We start from the raw sequence: 16,863 nt of genomic DNA, 5'->3' as shown, positions 1-16,863 counted from the left end.
GCCCCGGACCGAACCTGGGCCGGGTCCGTCCTGCCGTGCTCCCGGTCCGGTCCCGGTCCGTCCCGCCGTGCCCCCGGTCTGAGCCCCGGACCGAACCTGGGTCGGGTCCGTCCTGCCGTGCTCCCGGTCCGGTCCCGGTCCGTCCCGCCGTGCCCCAGTGCTGGTCCCGTTCCGAATCCGGTCCCTGCCGTATTCCCGGTGCCAGCCTCGTCTGTGCCCGGGCCCGGGTCCGTCCCGCCGTACCCCGGTGCTGGTCCCGTTCCGAATCCGGTCCCTGCCGTATCCCCGGTGCCAGCCCCGGACTGGCTCCGCTGCACCATGTCCCCGCTCCCAGCCCCGGTCCCGGTCATTCCTGCCCTGTCCCCGGTGCCAGCCCCGCTTCTTGCTCTGTGCCCGGTCCCGGACTTCCCGTCCTGTCCCGGTTCCGGTCCGGCTCCTCCGTGCCGCGCTCCCGGCCCCAGTCCCGGCACCGCCGTGCCCCCGGTCCCGGTGCCGGTCCCGCCCCCCGGAGCCAAGGAGGACACGCTCGCACGGGGGTCCGAGGCTGCTTTATGAGGGCGCCCGGTCCGGCGGGCGAGCGGGGCGAGGGAGGGCAGTGCTTCCCGGTACCGGCAGGGAAAGGGGAGCCCCGGGGCGCCGGGCCCGGGGTGGGGGTCGGGCGGGTCGGGGACAGCCCCGGCCCCGCTGCTGGTTCCAGTTCCACGCGTGATCGCCTCTCCCGGCGCTGCTCCTCGCGGCGGCTCCGGTCACAGGGCCAGCACCGGGGGGAACACGGCCCCGTCTGCGGGGACACCGGGGGGAGAGGGGACACGGGGGTGAGAGGGGACACGGAGAAGGGACACCGGGGGGAGAGGGGACACCAGGAGGAGAGGGGACACCCGAGGGAGAGGGGACACCGGGGGTAGAGGGGACACCGGGGGGAGAGGGGACACCGGGGGGAGAGGGGACACGGAGCAGGGACACCAGGAGGAGAGGGGACACCCGAGGGAGAGGGGACACCGGGAGGAGAGGGGACACGGAGAAGGGACACCGGGAGGAGAGGGGACACCGGGGGGAGAGGGGACACGGAGAAGGAACACCGGGAGGAGAGGGGACACCCGAGGGAGAGGGGACACCCGGGGGAGAGGGGACACAAGGGTGAGAGGGGACACCGGGAGGAGAGGGGACATGGCAGGGGTAGAGGGGACACGGAGAAGGGACACTGGGGGGAGAGGGGACACCGGGAGGAGAGGGGACACGGGGAGGGGAGAGGGGACATGGGGGTAAGAGGGGACATAGGGAGGGGGAAGAGGGGACAGGGGGGAACGCGGCCCCGTCTGCGGGGACACGGTGGGGTGAGAAGGGACACCGGGGTGAGAGGGGCACGGGGAGGGGACAGGGGACACGGGGAGGGGACAGGGGACACGGGGAGGGGTCGGCGGTGACATCTTACGCTTGGGGCTGCTCTGGCTGTCGGGCTCGGGCACCTTCCAGTCCAGCTTGCGGCCCTTCTCGTAGAGCCCCTTGAGCACCTTCCGGAACTCCTCGGGCTCCGAGCCCTGCGGGCTCAGCTCCAGGTACTTGCGGTAGAGCTGCAGCGCCGTCCGCGCGTCCTCGATGCTGTCGTGAGTCTCCCCCTGGATCTTCAGGTCTGTGGGGACACCCCTGGCTCAGCGGGGGGACCCTCGGGGGGCTCCACGCCTTCCCGGATCCCAGAGCTCGGTTACCGACCCAGGAAGTACCAGGCGAGGAAGCGCAGGGAGATCATCCTCTTCCTCGGGATGTGGAACAGGTACACGGTGTCGATCACCTGGTCCTTGGGCACCTGGGGAGGGGACAGCGTCCTGCTGCCGGGGCAGGGGGGCAGGGACCCGGCCCGACCCCTCCCAGCCCCACCCCAGCCCCCCACCGTGGCCAGGGAGGGGGTCAGGCCGTCACCATCAGGTTGATGACACGGAAGTCCTTCTGCAGCCCGTGGCCCACGAACTTGACGCCCACGTCGATGAGGAAACGCAGCTTCAGGTAAGTGGATTTGAGGGTGGTCAGGTGCTTGGAGGAGATCTTGGCATCCAGGTCTCCTGGCTTGATCCCGGAGTACTGGGTCAGGTAATCCACCACCTGTGGAGACCAGGGCACCTGGAGGGGGCTGCAGGGCCCAGGGGCTCTGCCCCCTCCCCAGTTCTGGTTGTTGCAGGACAACAGCCCCAGGTGACCATGGAGCACAGAGGTGTCCAGGTGAGGACATGGGAGTTCAGGTGAGGTCACCACAGAGGACACAGAGGAACACCCAGGTGTTCATGGTCAGCACCCAGGTGGGTGGATGTCCGAGTGAGGTCACCATGGAGAACACAGGAGTCCAGGTAAGGTCACCAAAGGGGACAAAGGAGTCCCTGGAGAACAGCCAGGTGTCCATGGGGTGCATCCAGGTGTCCATGGGGAGCACCCAGGTGTCCAAATATGGTCACCATAGAGGACAGAGGAGTTCATGGGGAGCACTCAGGTGTCCAGGTGAGGTCATCATGAAGAACACAGGCACCCAGATGAGGTCACCATGGAAAACACAGGTGCCCAGATGAGGTCACCATGGAGAACAGCCAGGTGTCCAAGTGAGGTCATCATGGAGAACACAGGGGCCCACGTGAGGTCACTGTCACCTGTAGAGCAGGCCCATGTCCCTCCTAGGGGCCTGGGGAGCTGCGTGAGGCCAGGTGGGCCCCCATACCTGTTCCTGGGTGGAGATGTAGTCATCGATGAAGGGGACGCCCTCGTTGGGGCCCTGCCCACGCACGCAGGTGATCCGGGCCACCGACATCTGGCTGGGCTTGATGGTGGACTTGGTGCCATCACTGCGCAGCTCAGCCTCCTCCTGCCACCAAGGACGGGACACGTGGTGACCAACAGCCCCAGAGGGGCCATCCCTGTGCCCTGACCCCCCTGTCCCCTCTGTCCCCAGCCCCAGGGCTCCCCCACCTCGTTCAGCGTGACGAACTCGGCGTCCAGCCCCACCAGGTCTCCGGCCTGGGGCATCTCGTTCAGCATGAGGGGGATGAAGGTGGCGTGGCACTTGCGCTGCTTGCGGGCCAGCGAGGCCTCGGCCAGCAGGACACTGGCCTCGATGGGGTTCTTGACTGCGCAGGGAAAGGGGAAGGAGCTCAGCGGTGCCGCGGCGGCGCCGGCCCCGCCGCCACTTCCACGCCGGGCACTCACTGACGAGGTTGTACTTGGAGTTGAGGTTCCTCCGGGCGTAGTAGAGGATGGCTGGCACCTTCCAGCTCATGTCAAACTGCACAGCCTCGCACTGCAGGGGATGGGGGACGGTCAGGGGAAGCCCGGGTGGCTCCACGGGGGTGGCCACGGTGTCACCTCGGCGCTCACCTTGTCCACGGGCTCGATGAGGAAGTCATTGAAGAGGTACCACTGCTGGTGTGTGACTCCCTGGGGGGAAAGGCACAGCCTTAGGGGCCCCCCCAGGCCAGAGAGTGACTCCTCTGCCCAGTTACCAGGGAAAGGAGGGTGTGACGGCGCCATGTGGGAACCCCCGCCCTTCCTGGGACACGGTGGGGAAATCCCTGCTGCCCTGGGTGGTGACAGAGGACGAGAAAGGATTGGGCTGGACGGGCTCCGGGCTCTGCCCAGCTCCCGAGCAAAACTCCAGGGAGATGCAAGAGATAAGAGACAGGGATGGAGCCTTGACACACTCTGGGAATTCCTGCCTTGGGCATCTCCAGCAGAAACCAGGACTGCCCAGACCAGCCCTTTCCTCGGGAAGGGAGATGACGTCCCTGCCCTTACCTGGAAGTACGAGGACAAGCTGGCACGGTGCCCGTGGCCAGGAGGAACCAGCCTGAGTGGGTGTGGGAAGAGGGAAGAACCCTTCCCTCCCCGTGAGGGGCCCCAGCAGCTCTTGGCACGTTCAGCCAAACCCTCCACACTTGGCTGAGAGACCCGGGAATGACAGATCCCCCTCGGGGGGCTCCCGGGAGCCAGTGGGTACCGTGGGGGTCCCGCAGGGTCTCACCTCCTTCCGCTGGTGGTAGGTCTCTCCCACCTTGATGTGCCCCACCAGGCTGCCCCCGGTGCGGGAATCCAGGATGTGGACAACGGTGGCCATGAGGTCGTAGATGTACACGGACTCGGGGTCGTCCGTCGGGCTCAGCTGCGGGAGGAACCGGGAACGTCCGAGCCCCCAAACCACCAGCCCAGACATTTCCGTGCTCCCCTGAGTTATCTCCTCATCATCTCTCAGCAGAAAGTGGTTCTGAGGCAGCTCTGCTCCCACAGCCCCACGTGCCTCTGTCACTTCACCCACGGCGATTCTGTCACTTTACCTCATCAGTCTCGCTCCAGTTGCTCACGTCGAGCTCTTTGCTCTTGGTCAACCTCATCTTGATGGCGTGAGGGATCCAAATGTTCTTCAGTTCCTCCACGGAAGGATATGAATGCCCTGTGTCAGGGTTTCCCAGATCCTTCCTGCATGGGGAATCATGGAAAGCTGAGCTGGAGGGAGATGTCACCCAGGCCAGGACTCCCACCCACCTGCTCTCCAGCCGATTCCTGACATTTCTGTGGGAAGCTGGAGCTGCCTGGAGCAGGACTCTGGGAGAGGTGCTCAGCCAATGTGGTTTTGGGGCTTTTGTCAGTTACAAAAGGGGCACGAGGTGGGTGACAAAGGGGATGTGGTGCAGCCTCAGACAGGCAGGTTATCAAATTAGCATTATTTACATGAGAAATAGCCCAGAGAATCACTCAGGAGGTGTCACTGCTCAGAGATGCCACCCCAGGAAAAGAATCCCAGAATCCTTGAGGTTGGAAAAGCTTTCCAAGGCCATCAAGTCCAACCTCTGGCCAATCCCCACCTTGTCACCCAGACCAGAGTGCCACATCCAGTCATTCCTTGGACACCTCCAGGGATGGTGACTCCGCCACCTCCCTGGGCAGGTCTAAACTCTTTCCATGAAGAAATTCCTCCTGCACAGTCACCTACCACTCTCCAAGAGAGATCTCCTTTCCCTTGGTGATGTCAAAGCCTCCTCTCTTCATCATGGCTTTCTGAAAGGAATACTGGCAACGAAACACAGGCAAGCGTCAGCACACGGTGACAGGCCAGCCCTGTGGGTGACAGCCAGGCCAGGAACAGGGAAAAGACAGGGATATTAACATTGGTGACAGGGAAAAAGCAAGGGAAACCCGATGTCCCAAGGTCACTGCCTTGGTGCTCTCAGAGGGGGCGGGGGAAGGACAAAGTCACTCCTGCAGTCCCTTCAGCTCTGCCACGCCAGGAGATCTCGTCTTTTCCAACTCCACGGGCACGGACCATGCCCCAGGCATGACCCAACTGCACCAGGTCCTCTGTGAGCATGGCTCAGGTGGAGGGAGAGAGGCCAGAGACAGCGAGAGCAGAGTGAAAACCTCGGCGGGGCCGGGCACCGCAACCCCCGCGTGCCGGGACAACCGGCCCCGGAGTGTCTCCCCCACCTCAGCCTGTGTCTTCCAGAAATCTGCCTCCTTGGAGCTGTTCACCTCACAGTTAATGACCAGCACGTCTGGCAGGCAGCGGATGTTCCGGGTCTGCACCTGCAGGGAGAGGGGGAGATGGGAATGAGAGCCTTGGAGAGGCTCCGAGCGGGATTTGGGACATCCGCCAATGCCTTGGCCTGCAGCGCTTCCTCCCCTGCCTGGCTGCAGTCCTGGGGGCACTTCCAGGACAACAGAGCTGCTCCAGCAGCTCCTGGGGGGTTGTTTCTCCCTGCTGAATCCTTGCCCCTGCGAGAGGAATTCACAGAGCCCAGGAAATACCCCACGGCTGCCAGCCAGGCCAGGAACCGAATCTCTGGCATCTGCTCAGGAGGTTCCCTGGTGACTCAAGGAGAAACTGCCCCCCTTGGGCCCGTGTCCCACAGCCCCTCGTGCCTGTCCCCCCATGCCAGGCTCACCGTGGGCTGGTATTTCTCACAGTTCTCACACCAGGCTTGCGTGTTCTGCTCCAAGCAGATGCTGCGCTTTAAAATTTGAGCGAACTCGTAATCCTTGGCTGGTTTTTCTGGAGGGAGAAAGGAGAATAACGTCACCTCCCCAACACACAAACCTTGACCAGCTGAGCTCAGCCAAACCTCTGGGGTTTTCCTCGCAACCACCAGCCAGAAGGTCAAGCCCCAAAAGTATCTTTCTGAAGCCAAAAGCTGGGCTGGTTGGAAACCCACCCCTGGAGCTGAGGCAGCTCCTGGCTGTGGGTGTGTTCCAGCTGGAAAAATCGTGGATAACAAACCCCACCCAGCTGAGGGGGCTGGGCCCTGCTGTTACCCGTGCTGTCGGGGTAGGAGAGGGTGAAGAGCAGCGTGGAGGACACACGGACAGTCTCCTTCCCACAGCGGCACATGCTGCAGTTCTCCATCTCACAGCTGAACAGCTGCCCGATGACAGAGTCCCCCGAGGAGCCAAAGCTGCTGGAAAAAACAGCACTGGGATCAGCAGAGATCCCTAAGCTGGGGACCCACAGCTCAGGCTGCACAGGGCCAGCTCCCAAATTCCAGCAGATTTCGGGGAATCAGCCATCTGAGCAGTCCCAACCTTCCAAGCCCCTCAGCTGGTGTCCTCTGTAAAGCCTCAAGCCTCCAAACAGGTTTTAGGAGGGCAGAGGTTCAGCACAGGGTTCAAATATGAGGGGAGCTGCAGCTCTAATGAGTCCCTCAGGGCATGAGTGGCAAGAAAACTTCCCGAGGGATGGGTGGGGTCTCTGGTGACCAGTCCCCCTCCCCAGCTGGCTCATTCCCTGTCCCATCCCCATGCCAGGGCCTCACCTGCTGCCAGCCCCCCGGTAGGCCTGGGGTCCCTCCTGCTCCTGGGTTTCCTGGTGCAGCTGAGTCAGGATGAAACGGTTCCAGCTCTGAATCAGCCGCCCCAGGTTCACCTTCCCCGTGGCCTCGTCTGAGTCTGCCAGGATCAAACCCAGCGCCGACGCCTCCGGGATCGTGCGGAAAGCCCGCAGAAAGTTGCTTCCCTGGGGATGGAGCAAGAGCAATGTCACCGAGGTCAAGTGACAGGAGTTTCCATCTGCCTGCCCAGCACCACTCCCTTTCCTCTGCCAGCCTCATGACCCTCCTGGGCAGCCCAGCCCAGCACGGACCTGGCAGGGGTCTCCTCGGGACAGGTCCAGCATGTGGAAGAGCAAGCCCAGCTCGCAGCCCAGGCAGAATTCCTTCTGGCACAGGTGGTTCTGGACCAGGCAGCGGACTGGCTCCAGGAAATACAGCACCTGGTAGAGAGCCAGCAGTCAGGGGGGCTCTGGGGGGCCACAGAGGTCTGGGTGGGACTGGGGCAGCTCCCACCTGGATCATGCAGTTGCAGTAGGCGTTGGGAATGTGAGGCTCCAGCCCCGCAAACAGCGTCTTGTTGTAATGCTTGAAGTCAAAATCCTCCAGCCCCAGCTTGGAGTATTTGATGGTGACCTGAGCAGAGACGTGGCAGGTGAAACAAACACCTCCCCACGCCACGGGACCCCCGTGGGACCCCCGGTGCTCCCCACAGAGCCTTTTCCCCACCGTGCCCGGGGCAGCCCCCCAAGGCCACCACCTTCCTGTACTTCTTGGCCACCCTGTAGAGGTGTGGCTCCTCCTCACGCCCGATCGGGGACTCGGGGACTTGGCTGAAGTTGTCAAACTCGTTGTCCATCTCCTTTAACCGGTAAGGAATCTTCGAGCAGGGAGAGAGAAGGGGTGAGCAGCTGAACCCTGAGGTGGGGAGAAACCCCACAAGCAACTCCCGGGCTTTCCTGCCTCCCTGAATGAGCAAAGGGATCCACCAGATTGGAGTGGGGCCCTCCCTGGACCTGCACGAGGCCTCCACACCTTCCTGCTCGCAGGGATTTGTCACTCTGGGAAAGCACAGGGCAGTGTTTTCCCAAGGGTGAGGGACGTGCCATGAATCTCCCAACAGCTCAGACCTCCCCTGCCCACAGAGCCACGGAGGGATGGAACTGGGAAAAGTCCATCCCTTTCTCTGCTCAGGAGAAGCTGCCACCTCCAAACTACACCTGCACCATCCCAAGGGAATTCCACCTCTTGTCCTGGAACCTCGGGGATCCCTCAGCACGCAGAGAGCTCCATCCCCTCCCAGGCTGCAGAGCTCCACCCTCCCAAAATCCCCTCCTGGGAGTGGGTACCTGGTTACGGAGCTTGGTCCTGGGGTTTGGGGCGTAGCCGATGAATCCCACCTTCTTCATGGTGCGCAGGATCTCGGGATCCACCGGGGGGGCTCGCCTGGAAACACCCCCTGACTCAGAGCAGCATCTCCCACCCACCCAGGGGGTGCTCAGAGACCCACCCTGAGGGTGGTCCTGAGCGTTCCCCCCTCCCCACGTTCATTTCCCATCCCAACGAGGGACGTGCTGGGGCAGCAGCGCTGAGCACGGGGGTGCTGGGGGTAGGAAGAGGGAAAAGGAGATCCCACAGGGGCAGAGCAGAGCCAGGATCCCACTGGGAGTGGGAGGGAGGGAGGTTGGACCATGTCCCAGCATCCTCACACCTGCCCAGTCACACCTTCACTGCAGGGAACTCATCTGGTGTTTCACAGGCAAGCAGGAATGATGCCTTAGGATTTAGCTTTTCTATTTTTCAGACCCTGTACTGCTTTAGTGTGTAACTCTACAACTCCACAGCCTGCTGTTCTTCCATTTTATTTAAATGAAACAATTCCTCTCTGAAACTCAAGGACACCTGACTATCTCAAGCTCCCAGAGATGTAAACAACAGCGAATTGAGGGGGGGCAAACTTGGAGTAAGTAACTCCACTACCTGAGGCTGTAATTGGAGTAAATAACTCCATTACCTGAGGCTGTAATTGGAGTAAATAACTCCATTACCTGAGGCTGTAATTGGAGGATTAACTCCTGGTATGTAAACACACCAAACTTATAAAAGTGTGAAAAACTCATGACCAACATCTTGGGCGTAGCCTCTGGGAGGCTTTGACCGCCCAAGGTGCACCTATTGAAGGCCTTCAATAAGCACCTGCTTTTCATTTCCTCTATCCTCTGTTCTAGGTAGCCACTCCAGGCTTGAGGAAAGAGAGGGACTCTCCAGAGGCAGCCTTTCCCGTGTTCTTTCACCGGGGATTAGGGAATTACCGCGGCGCCGGGGCGGAGTTGGCGGCCGGCCAGTCGGAGAGCAGCGCGTCGCTGGTCAGCGGCACCGGGATCAGCGACAGCGGCACCAGGTCCTGGTTCCAGTCCAGGTGTGGCAGCGTGTCCACCATGCAGGGCAGGGCAAAGTCGGTCTCCCGGGAGTAGGCGTTGAAAGTGACCTCCGGGGAGTCGGCCCAGAGGTGGACGCAGCCCTCGGAGTCGCCGAAGGCCAGCGCCTGCTTGCTGGCTGACACATCAAAGGTCATGATGAGCGGCCCCACGGTGTTGACGTGGAAGATGTCGGCGGGGTTGGCCAGCCCGGTGGGCTCGCAGAACTGGCACTGGCCTGGGGGGAGGGAAAAGTGGGGCAATGTGGCATTGGGGGTGGCTGGGAGTCAGGATGTGGTGGCACGCAGGTGTCACGCCACTGGAAGTGGCTGGACGTGGGACAACAGCACGTGGACAAGCGTCGTGGAATGTCCTGAGTGGGAAGGGACCCACAAGGATCAAAGTTCAGCTCCTGGTCCTGAGTAGGACAAGCCCAAAACTTCTCCAGTCCCCAAATCCCGACACCTGAGAGCATTGTCCAAACACTCCCTGACCTCTCAAGTGATGGAATATCCTGAGCTGAAGAAAAACTCACAAGGATCACTGAGTCCAACTCCTGGCCCAGCACAGGACCCCAAAAACTCCCCAGTCCCCAAATCCCAACACCTGAGAGCACTGTCCAAACACTCCCTGGCCTATGGAATTATGAAATATCCTCAGCTAAAAGGAACCCTCCAAGGGTTGAAGTCCAACTCCTGTCCACCCAAAAATTCCTCAAATCCCCAAATCCCAACACCTGAGAGCGTTAAGGACTTGAGAGCATTGTCCAAACACTCTCTGGTCTCTGGAATCATGGAATACCCTGAGCTGCAAGAGACCCACAGGGATGAAAGTCCAACTCCTGTCCTTGCACAGAACGCTCCAAAATCCCACCCTGTGCCTGAGAGCACTGCCCAGACACTCTTGGAGCTCTGGCAGCCCTGGGACCATGACCAAGAGCCTGTTCAGTGCCCAACCACCCTCTGGAGGAAGAATCTTTTCCCAAAATCCCATCTAAACCCCTTCTGACACAGCTCCAGCCATTCCCTCGGGTCCTGTCACCATCCCAGAAAGCAAAGTGAGGAAGTTGTGAGCTCTCCCCTCATCCTCCTCTGCTCCAGCCTGAATCCCACAGGACCCAACCCTGAACTTGGGGACACCAGGACCGTCCCCACATGTGGCAAATGGATTCGTAGAGAATTCTTAAACCTCGATGGAAGCGTCACCCACAGCGTGACCGGAGCTCCCCGCACCTGTCTGGGAGATGATGGCCAGGCGGGAGGTGTAGGTGGGGATGAAGCGGAGGAAGAAGGGGTCGATGTGGACCTGCAGGGGGGTGGTGGCCCTCATCATGCGCAGGTCGTAGACCTTGAGGAAGCGGTCGCAGGCCAGGCCGTTCATGCGGCTGGAGAAGCCACAGGTCACCAGCAGGTTGCCGTGCACGTCGAAGTCCGACAAGCTCCCGGAGTGGGCGTCGAACTCGTGCTCCACCACGAAGGTGCGCAGGTCACGCAGGGACACCTGCGAGGGGACGTCCTGGCCGTGGCCACCCAGCCTCTGGAGCTCTGGGAAGAGCCCAAATTCTGGGATTTCCCCCCCTGCACAGGCGTTACCTTGCCCGAGGTGTGCCCGCAGAAGAAGAAGCGGTTGGATTGCCTCATGATGGTGATGCCGGGCACCTCCACGGTGTACTGGGAGAGAGGTGGGAAGAGCAGGGATGAGCAGAGAGCAAGGATGAGCAGGGAAGAGCAGGGATGAGCAGGGATGAGAGCAGGGAAGAGGAGGGATGAGAGCAGGGAAGAGGAGGGATGGGCAGGGAAGAACAGGAGTGGGCAGGGATGAGAGCAGGTATACGAGCAGGGAAGAGCAGGAAAGAACAAGGAAGAGAGCAGGGAAGAGCAGGGAAGAGAGCAGAGATGATCAGGAAAGAAAGCAGAGATGAGCAGGGAAGAGCAGGGATGAGAGCAGGGAAGAGCAGGGATGAGAGCAGGGAAGAGCAGGGATGAGCAGAGAAAAATCCCAGAGCAAAGCTCCAGGGAGCAGCCCCTGGCCCTGCCACACCTTCTGCGTCTCCTGGACAGTGTTGAGGTCCATCTCCAGGACGTGGTTCTGCAGCCCGGCCACCAGCAGGGTGTTGTTGTCCGTCAGCAGGAGGCTGTGCATGTCCTCGGATTCATCCATGCTGGGGACAGGCAGGACACCCTGAGACCCCTGAGACCCCAGAGACCCCAGAGACCCCTGAGACTCCTGAGACCCCTGAGAATCTGACAGCCCTGAGACCCTGACACCCCTTTTACACCCTGATAGCCCTGACACCCCTGAGACCCCTGAGACCCTGCCCAGCCCCTGGAGGGATCAGGGAAGGGCTGGAGGGGCCAGGAGCACTCACAGGTAGTCGAAAATGATGAGGCCGCCCCGGGACAGGTACTTGAGGTTGGTTTTGGTGAGGAAGAGGACGCCGTTCTCCAGGCTCTGGATCTGGCGGATGTCGTCGCTGCTGTTCACCTGGAAGGAGGAGTAGCGCTCCAGCGTGGGCCCGAAGAAGGAGGTGGCGTGGCCCTGGAAGCAGAGGGGACAGGGATGTCACAACCCCCTGTCCTGGTGGGTGTGACACAGCCAAGCCTCGCTTCATCCTCTGCCAGATCCTGGATTTTCCAGGTTATGGGGGCATTCCTGGCACTCCTGGGTGCTCCAAACCGGGGAAGGCAGCTCAGGCTTTTCCCTGGATAAATAAAAAGTCCCAAGACATCCCCTGAGCCCTGAAAGCAGAGGGGACAGGGATGTCACAACCCCGTGTCCCAGTGGGTGTGACACAGCCAAGCCTCACTTCACCCTCTGTCAGATCCAGGTTATGGAGGTTTTCCCATAACCCATAACACTATAACTCATTAACCCCAAAACCCATTAACCCCATAACCCCAGGTTATGGGTTAGGCTTTTCCAGGTTATGGGAGCATTCCTGGCACTCCTGGGTGCTCCAAACCAGAGAAGCAGCTCAGGCTTTTCCCTGGATAAATAAAAAATCCCCACACGACCCCACAGCAGTGATAGGGAAAGCAGTGAGAGGTTTGTGCTCCGAGAATTTACAAGGACAGATCAAAGGGGAAAAGTTTTAAACCAAAAGAGGAGATTTAGATGGGACAGAGGGGTGAAATTCCTCCCTGGGAGGATGGTGAGGTGTTGGAATGGATCTCGCAGAGAAGCTGTGGTTGCCCCTGGAAGTGTCCAGGGCCAGGTTGGACAGGGCTGGGAGCACCCTGGGGTAGTGGAAGGACAAGGAATGGGATGAGTGTGGAAACCTTGGAGTCCTTCCTGTGGCTAAAGGGGCTCCAAGAGAGCTGGAGATGGACTTGGGACATCAGCAAGGAGCACCAGGACAGGGGAGAACGGCTCCACAGTGACACAAGGTGGGGTTAGACAGGATTTTGGGAAGAAACCCCTCCCTCTGAGGTGCTGGAATGGATTTCCCAGAAGATTCCCAATCCTTGGGAGTGTGCAAGGCCAGGTTGGATGGAGCAGGCTGGGCTGGTGGGAGGCCATGGCAGGGCGGTGGAACAGGTGATGTTAATTTTGAGTTTTAACTCAAATTAAGTTTGAGTTTTTTATTTTCCAGATCAGTGACTGCTTTAGGGTGTAACTCTAAAACTTCACAGCCTGTCAGCTGCTTTTTTACTCAGACAAAACAGTTCCTCTCTAGGCCTGACACTCAAGGACACCTGACTGTCTCAGGCCCTGAAAAATGCAAACAAAAAGTGAATTGGGGGGAGCAAACTGGGGGAATGGGACTGAATTACTTGAAGGTGTAATTGGACAATTAAACTCTGATATGCAAATAGACCAAACTTTTATCTGGCTGAAAATCTTGTGGGTTTTCATCCCACCTGGGTGTGGGCTCTGCGAGCTCCTGCACTGCCCAAGGTGCACCTTTGAAGGCTTTTCAATAAATAATTTCATTTATCCTTCAACTCTGGCTAGCCTCTGTTCTAGGGAACCTCTCCAGGCATCACTGGATGAGTTTTCTTCTCCCTTTCCATCCCACGACTCCACCAAACCCCAAAACCTTCCCAGAGCTTCCCAAAACCTCCCCCAAACCTCTCCAGACCTTCCCAAAACCCCTCCAGAGCTCCCCAAAACCCCTCCAGAGCTCCCCAAAACCTTTTCTAAATCTCTCTAGACCTTTCCAAAACCTCTCCAGACCTTCCCAAAACCATCCCAAAACCTCCCCAGAGCTCCCAAAAACCCCTCCAGAGCTGCTCAAAACCTCTCCAGAACCTCCCAAAACCATCCCAAATCCTCTCCAGACCTTCCCAAACCTTTCCCAAAACCTCTCCAGAGCTTCCCAAACCCCTCCAGAGCTGCCCAAAACCCCTCCAGAGCTCCCCAAAACCCCTCCAGAGCTGCCCAAAACCCCTCCAGAGCTGCCCAAAACCTCTCCAGAACCTCCCAAAACCATCCCAAATCCTCCCCAGACCTTCCCAAACCCTTCCCAAAACTCCTCCAGAGCTCCCCAGAACCTCTCCAGGACCTCCCCAAACCCCTCCAGAGCTCCCCAGAACCTCTCCAGGACCTCCCCAAACCCCTCCAGAGCTCCCCAGAACCTCTCCAGGACCTCCCCAAACCCCTCCAGAGCTGCCCAAAACCCCTCCAGAGCTCCCCAGAACCTCTCCAGGACCTCCCCAAACCCCTCCAGAGCTCCCCAAACCCCTCCAGAGCTGCCCAAAACCCCTCCAGAGCTGCCCAAACCCCTCCAGAGCCTCCCACCACCTCCCCACGTACGCCGTGGTTGCCGACCCACAGCATCTCCTCGTGCAGGTCGAAGTGGGCCACGGAGACGGGCACGCCGACCTCGGAGACGGCCGTGTGCAGCTCGCTGTACATGCCCTCCATCAGGTGCACCGGGTCGGGCACCGGGAGCCCCTCCAGGGACACCCCCTCGGGGTCCAGCTCCACCAGGCTGGGGGGCAGGTGCGGGTCCAGCACCGGCTCCAGCGCGGGGTGCAGGGGAGGCGCGAACTCGGCCAGGGAGGGGTCGAGCCCTTCGAAGTTCATGGTGGATCCCGGCCCTGCAGCGGGGACGGGAAACGGGGCGGCGGCTCAGGGACACCCGGGGACACCGAGGGACAGTGAAAGACCCTCAGGGACACCCGGGGACACCGAGGGACAGTGAGGGACACTGAGGGACACCGAGGGACAGTGAGGGACAGCCGGGGACACTGAGGGACAGTGAGGGACAGTGAGGGACAGTGAAAGACCCTCAGGGACACCCGGGGACACCGAGGGACAGTGACGGACACTGAGGGACAGTGAGGGACACTGAGGGACATCAAGGGACACCGAGGGACAGTGAGGGACAGCCGGGGACACTGAGGGACAGTGAGGGACAGTGAGAGACCCTCAGGGACACTGAGGGACACCCTGGGACACTGAGAGACAGCTGGGGACACCCAGTGAGGGACAGTGAGGGACACCTGGGGACACCAAGGGACACTGAGGGACACTGAGGGACACCAAGGGACACTGAGGGACACCCGGGGACACTGAGGGACAGCCGGGGACACCGAGGGACACTGAGGGACACTATGGGACACCCAGAGACAGCTGGGGACACCGAGGGGCAGTGAGGGACACTGAGGGACACTGAGGGACACTGAGGGACAGTGAGGGACACTCAGGGACACCCGGGGACACCCAGGGACACTGAGGGACACTGAGGGACCCTCAGGGATACCCGGGGACACTGAGGGACAGCCGGGGACACCGAGGGACACTGAGGGACATTTAGGACACTGAGGGACACTGAGGGACAGTGAGAGACCCTCAGGGACAGTGAGGGACACCGAGGGACACTGTGGGACATTTAGGACACTGAGGGACCCTCAGGGACACCTGGGGACACTGAGGGACGTTCCCTGGGCACCGGGCAGGGATCTCTGGGCACCGGGCACAGGTGCCTGAGTACCGGGCAGGGGTCCCAGGACACCGGGCAGGAGTCCCTGGGCACCCAGCAGGTGGCACCGGGCACCGGGCACTGTCTCTGAGCACCGGGCAGCCTCCCGGGGAGCCAAACCGGGCCCCGCCCCGCCCCACCCCCGGGGCTTCGGGCCAGCTCCGCACCCGCCGCCTTTATCACCGCGGGCCCACACCGAAGGCGCCGGCGGGATCGGCGGTATCAGCGGCCGCAGTGCCGGGCGGGGCACGGCGGGGGCCCGGCCCGAGCGGCCGCGCTCACCGAGCTCGGAGCCGCCACCCACAGCCCGCCGCGCGCGCCCTTACCGAGCCGCCGCGGGCAGAGCCGCGCCGGGGCCGCGCTCCCGGGCTCGTCCCGCTGCGCCGCCGCGGCCGGGCCGGGGCCGGGGCCGCTCCCGCCGTCGCTACGGCAACCGCGCCCCCTGCCCGGTAAACCGGGCCCGCCCCGGGCCGCCGGCCAATCAGCGCCCGAGGGGGGCGGGACTAAGCGGCGCGGCGGGACGGGGCGGCGCACGGGACAAAAAGGCTGCAATCGGCTGGTTCGCGGCGGGGGAGCCCCGGGGGGAGTCCCGGGACCCCCGAGCACCTCTCGGACTCCCGGGCGCTGCCGGCCTGTGGGGTGCTACGGGTGTCACGCAGCGTGCCCGGTCACCTATGAGAGCCTACGGTGCGTCACGGAGCAGCCCGGGGCTTCCCGCGGTGCCCGCGGGTGTCTGGCACCCCTCGGGGTCCCCAAAGTGTCCCCAAGTGTCCCACGGTGTCCCGCGCGGTCCCTTGGCATTCCTCCACAGCGTGCAGTGGGGTCCCACGATGTCCCGGGCACCCCGTGGGGTCCCCAAAGTGTCCCCAGATGCCCTTCAGTGTCCCCCGCTGTCCCCTGGCACCCCGCGGCATCCCAAAGTGTCCCCAAGTGTCCCTCGCTGTCCCCTGGCATGTCACGATGTCCCCCGTTGTCCCACGGTGTCCTCTGCCACCCCACGGGGTCCCACGGTGCCCGACGAGGTCCCAACGTGTCCTTGGCACCCCGCAGGATCCTAAAGTGTCCCCAAATACCCCCCCAGTGCCCCACGCAGCCCCCTGGTATCACACCGTGTCCACTGGGTCCCTCAGTGTCCCGAATGTCCCTCAGTGTCCCTTGCACTCTCCTGGCAACCCACGGTGTCCCTCAGTGTCCCTCAGTGTCCCCCGGTGTCCCTCACTGTCCTTCAGTGTCCCTCAGTGTCCCCCAATGTCCCTCGGTGTCCCACCCTGTCCCACCCTGTCCCACACCGTCCCCGTTGTCCTCCAGCACCCCCCGGGGTCCCTCAGTGCCCCACGAGGTCCCCAAGTGTCCCGAACTCCGGGCAGTGTCCCCGCCCCAGCCCCGGTGCCCGCGGCGCGCCCGGTGCCGGGGAAGGCCGGGGGCAGCCCCGGCGGGCGGGGCGGGAAGCGCCGGAGCCGCCCCGTCGGGGCCGCCGAGATTGCGGCACGGCCCGGTCCGGCCCGGCACCGAGGGGACAGCGAGGGGACAGCCGGGAGCACCGGCTCGGACACCGCGGCACCCGCGGCTCCACCGCCGTGACAGCGCGGGCTCCCCGGTGCCGGTGCCGGGGCAGCCCAGGTGCAGCGAGGGGACGTCCCCGGTGCCGGTGCCGGTGCCGGTGCTGGTGCTGGTGCCTCCCATCCCGCCAGGAACTGCCCCGGGTTTTCCTGCCTGTCCCATCCCGTCCCGT

General features: G+C 62.1%; 1 protein-coding gene across 2 annotated transcripts; it reads right to left on the bottom strand.

Annotated features, from left to right (window-relative positions):
* Positions 1–529: 529 nt before the first annotated feature.
* Positions 530–15,527, bottom strand: PAN2 (poly(A) specific ribonuclease subunit PAN2). Of its 2 annotated transcripts, none has more exons than XM_054004641.1 (26): positions 15,458–15,527; positions 13,961–14,247; positions 11,574–11,743; positions 11,246–11,366; positions 10,798–10,875; positions 10,438–10,705; positions 9,101–9,443; positions 8,138–8,234; positions 7,549–7,668; positions 7,305–7,424; positions 7,103–7,231; positions 6,777–6,976; positions 6,280–6,422; positions 5,913–6,019; positions 5,455–5,553; positions 4,964–5,040; positions 4,308–4,449; positions 3,998–4,135; positions 3,355–3,414; positions 3,187–3,277; positions 2,950–3,107; positions 2,702–2,845; positions 1,918–2,097; positions 1,711–1,804; positions 1,433–1,630; positions 530–781 (listed from the first exon to the last, which is right to left on the bottom strand). In XM_054004641.1, exons 2-26 carry the CDS (start codon positions 14,231–14,233, stop codon positions 747–749), a joined length of 3,585 nt encoding a protein of 1,194 aa, XP_053860616.1. In that variant the 5' UTR covers positions 14,234–14,247; positions 15,458–15,527; the 3' UTR covers positions 530–746. The 2 variants fall into 2 exon arrangements, with proteins under 2 accessions (XP_053860616.1, XP_053860617.1); XM_054004642.1 differs by having other exon boundaries at positions 6,280–6,419.
* Positions 15,528–16,863: the final 1,336 nt, after the last annotated feature.

This window comes from Vidua macroura, unplaced genomic scaffold, assembly GCF_024509145.1.
Source record: "Vidua macroura isolate BioBank_ID:100142 unplaced genomic scaffold, ASM2450914v1 whyUn_scaffold_107, whole genome shotgun sequence".
NCBI lineage: Eukaryota > Metazoa > Chordata > Aves > Passeriformes > Viduidae > Vidua > Vidua macroura.
Note: the sequence above shows the minus strand (reverse complement) of the source record. Positions and strands in the feature narration are given on the sequence as shown.

What these genes read in the sequence shown, in the direction of transcription:
- PAN2 (XM_054004641.1), bottom strand. Translation starts at nt 14,233, where the DNA reads ATGAACTTCGAAGGGCTCGACCCCTCCCTGGCCGAGTTCGCGCCTCCC. An exon ending in ACTGGAGCGAGACTGATGAG is followed by an intron (nt 4,136 to 4,307) that starts GTAAAGTGACAG and finishes TTCCTCCCGCAG; the next exon opens with CTGAGCCCGACGGACGACCC. An exon ending in TCCGTGTCATCAACCTGATG is followed by an intron (nt 1,805 to 1,917) that starts GTGACGGCCTGA and finishes TCCCCTCCCCAG; the next exon opens with GTGCCCAAGGACCAGGTGAT.